The 13,242-nt window shown below is 37.3% G+C and overlaps 1 protein-coding gene across 1 annotated transcript in view; it reads left to right on the top strand.

Annotated features, from left to right (window-relative positions):
* Window positions 1–13,242, top strand: part of LOC126964483 (nuclear pore complex protein Nup205) — a 60,444-nt gene that overhangs the window by 21,679 nt on the left and 25,523 nt on the right. The window contains exons 15-19 of the mRNA XM_050807629.1: window positions 3,172–3,375; window positions 5,014–5,232; window positions 6,266–6,401; window positions 8,642–8,840; window positions 10,828–10,996. Coding sequence (XP_050663586.1) covers window positions 3,172–3,375; window positions 5,014–5,232; window positions 6,266–6,401; window positions 8,642–8,840; window positions 10,828–10,996 — 927 coding nt within the window. The remainder of the gene's footprint in view (window positions 1–3,171; window positions 3,376–5,013; window positions 5,233–6,265; window positions 6,402–8,641; window positions 8,841–10,827; window positions 10,997–13,242) is intronic.

The following is a 13,242-nucleotide window of genomic DNA, read 5'->3' as shown; positions in this document are numbered from 1 at the left end:
ATAGGGGACTCCTCTAGCAATATAAATACACAATGTACAAATAATAGTAAACATAATAATTGTAAAGTTATAAACCTGATGCACCAAAATATGCAAGGATTGTTAGGTAAAGAACTGGAACTGGAGTTACTAATGAACCATGAAAATATTGATATCTTATGTCTTACTGAACACTGGCTTAGAAAATATGAGCTCATTTTTAACTCCAGTGGTCATCGGGTGGCAAGTGTGTTTAGCAGAGAAAAGGCAACACGTGGCGGCTCTCTTATACTTATAAGTAAATCATTTAAATTCAAAGACCGTAAAGATATTGTGGACCTCTCTGTTGAACGTACCATTGAAATAGCCTGTGCAGAGCTTGAGTGTGCCATTGTTGTAAGTATATACAGGCCCCCCGATGCATTATATGAGTTATTTGAGAGTGTATTGGAGGAGGTTCTATCAAAATTATCAGAATCTAAGAAATATATTATGATTTGTGGTGACTTTAATATTAACTTATTAGAAAAATCCACCACAAGTATTAGATTCAAGTATAGTTGTTTAAATCATATAATTTATCAAATATTTTCTTAGAACCTACTAGAGTAACCAGCACCTCTAAAAGCTGTATTGATAATATTTTTACTAATTATAAACCTATTTCTCAATCAATAATTAGTAAACTGAGCTCAGACCACTTTGGTCAATTAGCCTCTTTTAATATTGAAGGGAACAAATGTACTTCAACTAAAAAGTTTATGTTTGTTCCGGTAAACAATAGGCGAATGGAGAAATATAGAGGCAATGTTTCAGAAAAACTCTCAAACTTGTATTTGAATTATAACAGTACTCCAAATGAGATGTATGGTAAGTTATTTAAAATAATTAAAACAGAGTTTGCTTCTATATTTACTTCAAAGACAGTCAACTCGGGTGGTCTCTTGTCATTTAACAACTGGGCAACAGCTGGTATTCATAGGAGCAGACAACGGTTATATGAACTATATGATGAGAGATCATCATTTAATCATGATGCATCTTTCCTTGTATATGTGAAAAATTATTCAAAATTATTTAAGAAAGTATGTACTATTGCTAAGTCAATGCATATTAGAGAAATAATTAAAAATGCTTCAAATAAAATAAAAATGACTTGGAAATTTATTAACTGGGAATCTGGAAGAGCGAAAGACTGCAAGTTTTGAATATAATAAAATCCACTCTGAGCAGGAAGTAGCTTCTGCTTTTGAGAAATTTTTTCTGACATTCCAGTTTCCATCTCAAGCACCCTTGTCTCCTCCACCAGTGTTGCCGAGTCACTTCTTTTGGAATGTAAACAAAATTTCAAATTCAGTGTTGTTAGCCCAGCAGAAATAATTAAAACTTTCAGATCCTTAGAAATGAAAAAAACTGCTGATATATGGGGCATATCTGTAAAAATAATAAGTTCTGTTATTGACGTCATAGCACCATATCTAGCACTAGTTTTTAATAGCTGTATTGAACATGGCGTGTTTCCTGACCTTCTGAAGTATAGTAAAATTACACCAATATTTAAATCGGGACTCACTTCTGACCCGAATAACTATCGCCCTATTTCGGTGTTGCCGACCCTTAGTAAAATTTTTGAAAAAATTATTTTAAGCCAAATGCTTACTCACTCTAACACTTATAAGTTACTTCATATAAAACAATTTGGCTTTACTAGGGGACGCTCGACTACGGATGCAGGTGTTGAACTCATCAGGAATATTTTTGAGGCCTGGGAGGAATCACAGAATGGACTTGGTATCTTCTGTGATTTATCTAAGGCTTTTGATTGTGTTCAACATTCAACGCTGGTCAGGAAGCTATGCCACTATGGTATAAGAGGATCTGCACTCGATCTTCTGATCTCATATTTAAATAATAGGATTCAGAGGGTCGAGGTGAATGGCAGGAGATCTCCTGGGACTCCTCTCGGTATGGGGGTACCACAAGGGTCTATTCTTGGACCCTTCCTCATCCTAATTTATATAAATGATCTACCTAACCTTGTAGAAAAAAAACACATGGTGGTATTGTTTGCGGATGACACTTCACTTATATTAAAAGTGAAACGAAGCCAAGTTTTATATGACGAAGTAAACAATGCTCTATCTGACATCGTGTACTGGTTTAGCGCCAATAACTTATTGTTAAATAATCATAAAACCAAATATATTAAATTCACCGCGCCAAATGTCAAAAATGTAGATGCGAATATTTTATTAAATGGAGAGGTGGTAAAACCAGTGGAATCTGCTATATTTCTTGGCATTACTCTTGATTCTAAATTGCAGTGGGGCCCCCATATTGAAGGATTGGCGAATAGGCTTAGTTCTACAGCATATGCGGTTTAGAAAATCAGACGGTTAACTGACATAGATACGGCGAGATTAGTATACTTTAGTTATTTTCATAGTATTATGTCCTATGGTATATTGTTATGGGGCAGTGCGGCCGATATTAATACTATCTTTGTGCTGCAGAAGAGGGCTATTCGCGCGATTTATAACCTAGGTCCTAGAGAATCATTAAGAGAAAAATTTAAAGAAATAAACATTTTGACTGTTGCTTCTCAATACATTTTTGATAATGTTTTGTATGTTCATAAGCACATTGAGGAATTTTCTAGAAACTGTGACATTCATAATGTTAACACGAGGAACAAACATAAACTTGTTATGCCTACTACTCGGTTGGGTCGAGTTAGTAAGTCTTTTGTTGGGCGATGTATATGCTTCTACAATATGATCCCAGAAAATGTACAAAACAAATGTGTTACGAAATTTAAAAGAATTGTTAAAAAACGTTGGGAAAGGTTATTATAGCATAAACGATTTTCTTAATTACACCACGGACTGGGATTAAAGCGAACACCCTCAGGCTCTTTAATTATTAATGTTTATTATACGATATTACATTGTAATCCATATTTTATATAAAAAAAAAAGCCCGCTGAGTTTCTTGCGCCCATTCTTCTCAGGTCTGAGGCAGTCTCTTTTGAATGGGTGGTAGATTTTTACGTTCAATAAGTGATTATAAATCCTATTTTGAATAAAAATATTTGAATTTGAATTTGAAATTTGAACTGCATCGGAATTGAATCGCTAATTAAATGTTGATGGTAGGCCTTCAGGTACTAAACTTCTATTAAATAATTGTCAGGTGGAGTGTCGGATAGAGCAGTATCCTCTGTCGATAGCGTTTCTGAAGCTGCTCGAGTCGCTGTGTGCGAGCGCGCCGCTGCCGCGTACTCTGGGCGCGGGCGCGCGCGAGCCCGGCCTCGACCCGTACGTGGAGCACGTGGTGACCCGGCTGGCGTTACCCGCGCCGCACCGTCTGTACCAGAACCTGACCGACAAGTGGCAGGTTAGTGAATTCAATTTACGAACGATGCTGGACTCGAACCCGAGGTCTCTCGGCTCTCTCCGTTCGAGGGCTCTTCCACTGAACCAACCACTCGAGTGACGCATGGTTCGTAAATCTGGGGATGTCTTGTTCAACTCTCAGGCTGTGGCTCCATCTACAGGATCTGTTTTACAGTTGGACGTGGTTCATGAAAAATGTTCCAAGCCACAAGTTAGTTTTAAAGTTTAATAAATGTTAGTGTGTTTCATACATGTAGGTTGGGCTACTAAAATGGCTGGTGGTTGGGTCATTTAAAGAGTGACAGTAGGGCTGCCATTTTTTGTCAGTCCGTTAATATGAATCACGTGACCAGTTTTGTGTTATTAACTCAATTTCGACAAGATTGTGGTTTGGAACGTTTTTTTGGAATTACGTCCAGTAACCTACAAAACTCCAATAATTGCATATTAGGAAATTGACATGAGATGTCGCTCCTTCAAATTTAAATAATTTGTAATTTTTTAAGTGAAATCCCTCACTTCCGGTATAAATTATACAAAATATTTTTTTTTGATTTTCTTTACTAAATCAAATCTTAAAAAAGAAATTAACAATTTAATTTTGTATACTTAATCCCAGAAGTTAGGAATTTGTCTACTGTCTTTTCCAATGTTTTTAGTACAAAGGAGGTGAGACAGATGGGACTATATGATTTAGGGGTCGAAGTGTCTTTCTTTCCGGCTTTTGAGGATAAAAATGACTTTAGATCTGCTAGCGGGATAGCATGTGATGATAAACATGCATCGCATATCTGCCCACAGTGTATTTTACCACCAATATGTTCGACATAATAATATCAATACTGCACAGTGCTCTTCTTACGTTATTATACGTGTGTGAGAACTTTATAAATGTTTTGTCTAAAATCTTTATATATGTAAATCCAGTTTCCTGATGTTTGTATCCAGTCTACAACTACTCGTAAACTAATCAACGGATTATAATGGGAATTACTCCATGGAAAGCAGTTTAGTCCAACTTTAAAGATAGGATAGTTTTTCTTTCGATTTGGGACCCATTAATATTTTTATTTCCAATATTTATTTAGTATGGACATATTTTCTATGAGAGAATTTATTGACGCACGGTTTGACAGTTCTGCCGTGAAACAATATCATTATAACAACAGGGAGCATATTTTACGAAATAATTCTCGATGTTATTAAATATTATTGACAAATTTATAAAAAAAAAAAACTTTATTTTATTATTATGTACAGAACAACGTCTGTCGGGTCAGCAAGTCAATAATATAATACTCATTAAGCTTTATTTTCTAAGAGGTTACAATACTATTCTTAAATCTAATAACTAAAGGTAAGGTTTTTTTTCCCTATGGAATCGTAGAACCCTTCTCCTCCATTTCAATCGAATTCTCTTAATCGCCTGTTAACTCAAGCCAGTTTTTACCAACAACAGCCACTATGTCATCTTCCTATCATCTTTTGGGTCTACCTTGAAACGTGTCCATAGGTCCGTGCCACTTTGTTGCCCAATTATTCACATTAAATGTGGCCTGCCCTTTTCCATTTCAATGCCAGCGCATGTTGATCAATAATAAGTAAACAAAAAATAATATCTTTATTTCCAATCTTGCAGATGATGTCGCTATGTTTCCGATTGTTCGTACTCTGGTTGGATCAGTACGAGCCGTCGCCGGCAGACTTCCCTCCGACGAACCAAGACCCGGACTCTAATCCACCGCCTGGCTTCAGGATCCTCATGAGCATGCACACAAAGTCGGAGCTGCTGCGGCTCGTGTTTAGTATGCTGGATGAGACATACGAGCTGATGGAGAGACAGCCAATGCCTGAACAGGTTCGTTGTACATACAAAATCTATTTGAGTACGAAAACATGGTTTCTAGGTATTAATATTTTTGTGTATATATCTAGTAGCTTATACATTCCGATAAGAAGATGGGTTTGATTTTAGTGCAAAATTATAGTGGAAAGTTCAAATATTTCAAAGGGACGCCTTTGGTCGGATCGAATACGACGTGGCTACATCTGTGACAGCAAATGTCATTCGTCTTCTGATTACAGATTATTTTCTGTTTAAGTAGATTTAACAGAGACAGTTGTCATACTGAAACATGCAGGGCAGGACATCCCATTCTGCACGGACGCACGCCAAGAAAGGGAAGATATTAGTAGGATAATAATATTATTTTTTTTTTGTTTATTTAGATTCACCAGTGGTAATTACAATAATACATTTATAATTATTATGCTAATTTACAAGGGTCTTATTACTAAATACATTACCTTATAAGGTGAATACCGTATGCTAAATTATGTGTGAAATAGTTACATAAAGTAAGTATAAGTTATAAAACAACCATTCTATAATGTAATGAAATTAAGAAATTAACAAAATCTAGTAAACAAGTCAAAATAAACGTATTAAAAAAATCAAGAATACTTATAAATTATTTATTTACACTACATTTTTTTTACATTTTTGCGAAACCTTGGCAGCAAATCACTGAATGGGTCTAAGCATTTATAATCGTTTATAATTCTGCATAATCGCGACACAGGTGAATTGATCCCCAAAATAGTTCTGCGAGAAGGTTTTTCAAATAAGTTCACAGGTTTACGTGGGCTTCTAGGCACTCTAAAATTAAACATAGACACAAAAAAGGAGTTGTCATAAATGTTGTTAATACTTTTGTAAAAGCAAAGTAAATCCAATATGTCCCTACGTTGTGTCAGAGTTAGTATATTAGGATGTTATATAGTGATGCTTGTTTTGCACACCGTAACAGAGCGACGATGTGCCGTCATCGACATCAGGTCTAGAGATAATACAACCGGGTAGTATGTATGTATGTTTTCTGTTTTTCTAGCGTTATGTGGAGGAGACGCTAGTGAGCGTGTTGCGTTTGCTGGAACGAGCGCTGGTGCTGGAGAAGCCGCTGAGTTCCGCCGCTGCCGACGCAAGCCGCGCACCGCTTCTGCTGCCCTTGTCCAAACTGATCTTGGGTGAGGCTATGAGCGATACTTTTTGCAGAAGGAGAACGCACCGGGCGCAGACCAGGCCTCCCGTTGGAAAGGATCTCGTCCGTAACCTACACCTCTGTTGAGGTATGCCATATCGGCCATTAGTCGGTAAAGGCTGTGAGAGTTCTATTTGTTCTCAAGGAGTCAATATAAGAGCCACATAGACCGACCCTTGTGTCCATTGCGTTGTGAGAAGCATGAGGTCAGTGGCTCCGCTTGCCCTAGTAAATCAGAAGAATTAGTAAAAGTATATGAGTCATATATTGACTAAACATTTTTTTTAAAATACACATTATTGTCTTTCCCGCGCGTATTATAAAACATTGTGCAATTATTCTCACTGATCAGAATATTATATGTGTCCACCATTAACGACGCGCCGTTTGCTTATGACCTATGAGTCGTCAGTCGAGCACGGTACTCGCGGTCGGGAATCGACGCGATTTCGGTGTAAGCGGAAATCGTGGCGACCGCGTATCGCGCCGTCTCTTTTGAGTATGTTGGCTTCTTATGAGGCTAGCGTATTGCTATAATTTCCTATGATAGATATGAGGATAGTTATAGATAAGTTGAAATTTTAAAGGCTGTAAGAAGCCCGGCTTGCGTATGAAGATAATGTTATATAATAAGGGGCGAGACGAGCAGGACGTTCAGCTGATGGTAATAGCCGCTCAGGATTCTTGAAAACCCCAAAAATTCAGACTGAGACACAGTAATCCTTACACATTACTGCTTCACGGCAGAAATAGAAGCCGTCGTGGTACCCATAATCTAACCTGCATCCTGTGCAAAGGAGCCTCCCGCTGGATGATGAGATGGAGATGTAGCTTCATAACGTTTACCAAGTGTTGTTGTAATATGTTATTTTATTGTCACTCCCTACGATAAATAAATATTTATATTTCTCTCTAAAAAATATGTACGACTGTATTTTCGAATGAGCAATAGCGCGATAGCATGTGATGATAAATATGCGTCGCATATCTGCCCACAGTATATTTTACCACTAATATGTTCAACATAGTTATATCATAACTGCACAGTTCGCCAGTGCTCTTCTTACGGAACGTTTTTCTGGAATTACGTCCAATTGCTTAACCCGTCGGTGGCTAAGCCGCCACAAAACACGTGAGCCGATGGCCTGTCTTATGCCGCCGCGCCGAGTTACCGACGCCAAGTCAACGGGCTCGGGTTACACAATAAATTTATTGCTTTTGAAGTGTTTCGGCTTGTTTATATAAACGAATGTCAATGCTTTTATTATTAAACAAGCTAGCGCTTTGTTAGATTACATAAACAATAGATACTGCGTAATTTAAACAAATTTCGTTTAAAGTAGGGCTGTCATGCATTTTTTATGATTTGTTTAGATTTACCTACAGATTACATTTCGATTATTACTAATGAATGTAGTAATTTTTTATAACTAAAACATACTACAAAGTTACTAATTAGTCATGGAATAGTTACTAAAATATCATAGATAATACAAAAAGAATTTTTAAATCGACTGCTACAGATAATTTTTACGGCTGACCGCATTTTGACGGCTTGTCGTATTTTACACAGATAAAGTTTTAAAATTAAAAAATGTGGTGTCGTGGGACACCACGTAGGAACGAAGTTCCTTCGGCTAATGTAGAATCGACACAATTTGTAAAAAAAAAATCGTGTTCAATTTTATGTAGGTTGATTGTTCTCTTATTTTGCAGATTAGTTTTTATTTAAGTACAGGAAAGTATTTAGGAAATTCAGTATTTTAGGAAATAATAAATTACGTAAAATAAAAAACAATCGTAATCCAAATTATCAATTAAAATAACATAATATGTCTCTTTATTTTTGTTTGACAACATAAAATTACATAGAGATAGAAATAATTACAAAATATACACTACTCGCTTGTGTATACGACTGTCGCGCCTGCGCACGTCTCATTTAACGGTTTTATTCCACGGACTTTTTCTTACGGTTTTACGATCACATTTTTTCCAGTTCGGTCCCGCAGCAAAATCCCTATCTCCTCCAAGCCTGCCGTAAGGAACTTCGTTCCAATATTCTTACTTTTATAGTCTGTTAAATTATTTTTCTTGTGGTTTATCGTGTAGCTTGTCGTACTCTGTGTATATTTAACGAAAAAATATCTGCTACCGTAGTTTTGATTGGCACCTCGGGGGTTAAACAGGAGTCCCTTTATCATAATAATGGTATGTGTTTGTCAGGTCCGGGCGGCGTAGACGCGGAGGGCGCGCCCCGCGACCGCCTGCTGACGGTGTGCCGCCTGGCGGGCGTGTGCGGCAGCGTGCCTGCGGCCGCCGCTCGCGCCGTGGCGCTGCTGTCGCGGGCACTGCTGCACCCGGCCTGCGCGCGACACCTGCTGGCCGCGCGACACCTGCCACCGCACCACGCGCTGCCGCTCAGGTACACTATCTACACACGCGTGCTGTGTGTTCATTCAAAATACGATTTAAAATCACTTATTGTTGCGGCGTCAGAACAATCCCTTATACTTGTCCTGAAAGCCATAAATTCAATCCAATTTCAAACTTTCCCTGTCCCATCCGTGATGTGCGCCATCTGGCGAACTGTCAAAAGAGAACTCTGAATGGCCGCGTGCGTAACCGCATCGACGCAAACGAAAAGTATAGAAATCTAAGGTCTACGATTGATCAATCGCCTGGACACGAGGCGCCCATAATATTTACTTTTAATGACAAAATATTAACTTAAGGCCATAGAACTGATGACTTAAGGCAAGCCTTCACTTCACCTGCACGTGAACCTCGTGAGACAACAGGCAACGTCTGTCTGAAGTCACCAGCCAATAGTACCGTGACTCCGCCCATAAGTCGGTTACAATTCATTATATCTTGGAGAGTCCTATTTAGAACTTTAATGCCTTTGTTGCGGCTTCAGAACAATCCCTTATACTTGTCACTCCTTACATGCACATCCGTGATGTGCGCCATCTGGCGAACTGTCAAAAGAGAACTCTGAATGGCCGCGTGCGTAACCGCATCGACGCAAACGAAAAGTATAGAAATCTAAGGTCTACGATTGATCAATCGCCTGGACACGAGTGTACGTTCAAGTTATAGTGCTAAGTCTACCAGTAGTTACCATTACCGAAACAATTAGTATTTGTGACGTGTGAATTGGCAAAAGAGGTGTGCTCTTGACCAGTGAGTATTCCTTCCAAAACTTCCAGTTTTGGAGCCACTATATTTGTTCTTATTTGAAGCCAACTAGGTTTTGATATTCTTTGTTTCGGTGACTTAGGTAATCTGAAATATATCTAACATATGCACCAATCCATACAAGTGTTCATGTGCCAACACTTATTAAACCTCAAAAATACTTAGGAAAGCTGATAGGTTAGTGACTAGAGTCGTTCCGCATAGCACTTTATTTCAGAAAAATTGCTTCTGGATGGGCATGTAAATTTTCAATAAGATCCCTGATTCATTTAAGTTGTTACCTTTTTCAATATTTAAAGTATCCTTACACAATTGGCTTCTTCAAAACACAATTTATTCTATGGAAAAGTTTTTTGACCACAAAGAGTAAAGGATTTTGACATTGCATTCTCAGTTGATTATTCTTATTTTGACTTTAATATTTCTTTTGTATTGTATAAAATTATAATTTTGTGTTATATAAAATAAATTAATTTATATTGTAATAAATTTTTTGCTCAAGACCAAGTTTGCATGCTATTGGTAATGGCTAAATAGGAGATACTTTAAGCTATTGTTAGACCAAATTTTTACCACCCTATTTAATAGCAAATAAATGAATATAAATGAATGAAAAACTACCACCTATTCAAAATAGAGTGTCTCAGACGTGAGACGAAGGGGCTCAAGAAACTCGTCCAATAAAAATTTATAATTAAAGAGCATTAGGGTTTTCGCTCCATTCCCAGTCTGTGGTATCATTAAAAAAATCATTTATGTTATAATAACCTTTCCCACACAAACGTTTTTAAAAAGATCTTTTAAAATTCGTAACATTTTTGTTTTATCATTTTCTGGGATCATGTTGTAAAAGCATATCCATCGCCCCACAAAACATATATGTCCTTAGTTTAACTTACTAGAGGTAGACAAATCTATTCTTTTATGCTTCTACATTTCAATAACCTATCGACATAAAGCATTGAACTATAACTATATTGGACATAACTATGGATAGATAAGATCTTGTCATTAAACGGTGATAGCAATATAATATATCGGTAACTAGAGATACGTTATTGAAAACGGCCGTTACTCGACTTGGTAGCAATAACAAGTTTATGTTTTTTCCTCGAGTTAACATTACGATCGATTGAATTCTGGTCGAAACTAAGATGTACACTAAAAGAAAATGTTCATTCGTTTTCAACCAATACCGTTTGTCGGTTCAGACACGCTTTCGTCGAGTGTCTGGAGACGGAGGAGTCGTGTTGCGGCGAGGAGGGCGTGGCCGACATCCGCGCGGCCAAGGAGGGCGTGCTACAACTGTTGCTGCAGCTGCTGCCATCGGCGCCGCCCAACTTCGCACACTTCCTGCTCGGCTATCAGCTACACGATGACGTGAGTGGCTCACTAAACATATTTTCCGTTTCTTATAGCTCGGCTCAATAGCCGTACAACTTACACTTTTTTTGATGTGAAACATCTATACCCGCACGTAAAACCGATTTCTGGCGTGGCGACGCATGCCGTGGCGACGCGTCGCCTTGTCACAGTAATACCGTCCTCAGAGGCAACATCGAATATAACTATTACCAAAGTCACTGATTAAACGAATTAAGTAGTCACGATTTGAAATAAATTCGTAATTTTTTGTATTTAATGAAAATAAATGTTTATTCAATAAATAGTCATCGTTATCTGGAAAAAAATCGTAATATTTCATTTTATCATTATGACATATTTAGTTCCTATCACAATATGTTCTTTTCTGCATATTACTTTTACAAAATAATGTCGATGTTTCACATCTGCCAGGCGTCCCGTGACGGCTCACATTTTTTTTATGATTATTATCATTAGGGACGAGATGAGCAAGACGTTCAGCTGATGGTAATCAATACGCTCTGCCCATTACGATGCAGTGCCGCTCAGGATTCTTGAAAAACTCAATATTTCTGAGCGGCACTATAATTGCGCTCGTCACCTTTGATCGATGCTTGAGGCATAGACCATGGCTAGCGGCTCAACCACCAGTAATTTTGCGTAGAAAAGGCAAAGGAAATGAAACGTGCATGACAGACAGTATTTTGTTTTGACTTATTGTTTTTAATGTTTGATTTATTAGAATTGAAAATAAGCGAGAAATAAACAGTGAATGCAGAATGTTCAAAGATAAATGGAACTTTCAGTATTTTGTAATTGAGTCCAGTAATAAGGCACTATGTTTAACATGTAAAATAACCATAACCGTTTGGTTGCAGTAACCGAAGAAATATGCTCCGAAAAGTAAATTTATTTAAGTGTCAGTTTGTCTGCAAACAACGTGGCACAGTGAACAGTAAGAAATCGCTAAAAAGATATCATCTCAACTGTCTGACAGAAATGGACAACTTGCGTGGTTTTCAGGTGTTGATTTTTATTCGCGGAGTAGGTAAAAGCTATTAAGTGTATCGATATTGATAGTATTCATGGCACGACAACTGGGGCAGATATTTTAAGGGAGTTGAAAATTCCATTATTAAAATGAACCTTTTCGAGAAAAATAACTGATGGAGGCGAGTATATATGCGGTAAAAATAAAGAAGTGGCTGCACTTGTGTCAAAGGCTGTAGAAAATGATACTGTTTCAAAACATCTAGTCTTGGATACGCTCTGTCACCAACAACGTTCACATGACTCGATGGATAAATGTGCAATCAGCTTCTCCTGCTTTATACACCTATATAAAAACCTTCAGGGAGAAAATAAAATTACAAATTTAATTTATACTTATTATAATCCCAGATGTGAGGGATATCACTTTAAAAATAACCAATTATTTAGCAAAAGAGCGGCATCTCAAGTAAATTTCCTTATATATAATTATTGGTTGAGCAGATTATCAATTGTAAAGTAGATCCTGTAGCCTGAGAGTTGAACAAGACATACCAAGATTTACAACCCATGCGTACTCGAACGATTGGCTCAGTTGGTAAGAGCGCTCGGACGGAACCCGAGAGGTCGCTGGTTCGAGTACCGCATCGTTCATAAATGTTGGTTAAAAAAATAATTTATATGAGTCTATCTAGATAGAGCACATGTTGTCCAACTAGCGGATTGGACAACATGTGCTTTGCATGCAGCTTTTTGTCTATAGTGATATCTAAGAAGACCGCAGTGTGTACCAGTCACAATATATCGTCGTTTTTAAGTACGTTGGCTTGTACCTCTACTGTGTTTAACTGTAAACACTTTCTGTGTTATTACAAAAAGTTTAAAAAAAGTTCTATTACGAGTCGAAGTTTGTCGAAGGTGTGTCTAAGGAATAGATCATTCATCATTCATATGGAGGATTTCAATTATATGATGACAGGTAGACAGCTCACAAAAATTGTGTTCCGTACCTGAAATTGTTCCTGTACACTTCAGTTTATGTTATGCTTAACGAAGTTTTAGTTAAATTTTAGTTAAGTTTTAGTTAACACTGTTTTGTAATAGAAAGATAAACTCCAATTTAGACGTCGTTATTGTTAGGTCACTGTTTTATAAAACACGTGTCTAAGCCATGTTATTTTTTTTAACTACACCCATGCTTTAAATCCTCTATTAAAAATTCTAAAACAGTTAGCTTATTGCCAAAAAAACACCTAATGTCCTTATAACCA

The sequence above is a fragment of the Leptidea sinapis genome, chromosome 5 (genome assembly GCF_905404315.1).
Source record: "Leptidea sinapis chromosome 5, ilLepSina1.1, whole genome shotgun sequence".
Classification (NCBI taxonomy): domain Eukaryota; kingdom Metazoa; phylum Arthropoda; class Insecta; order Lepidoptera; family Pieridae; genus Leptidea; species Leptidea sinapis.
Note: the sequence above shows the minus strand (reverse complement) of the source record. Positions and strands in the feature narration are given on the sequence as shown.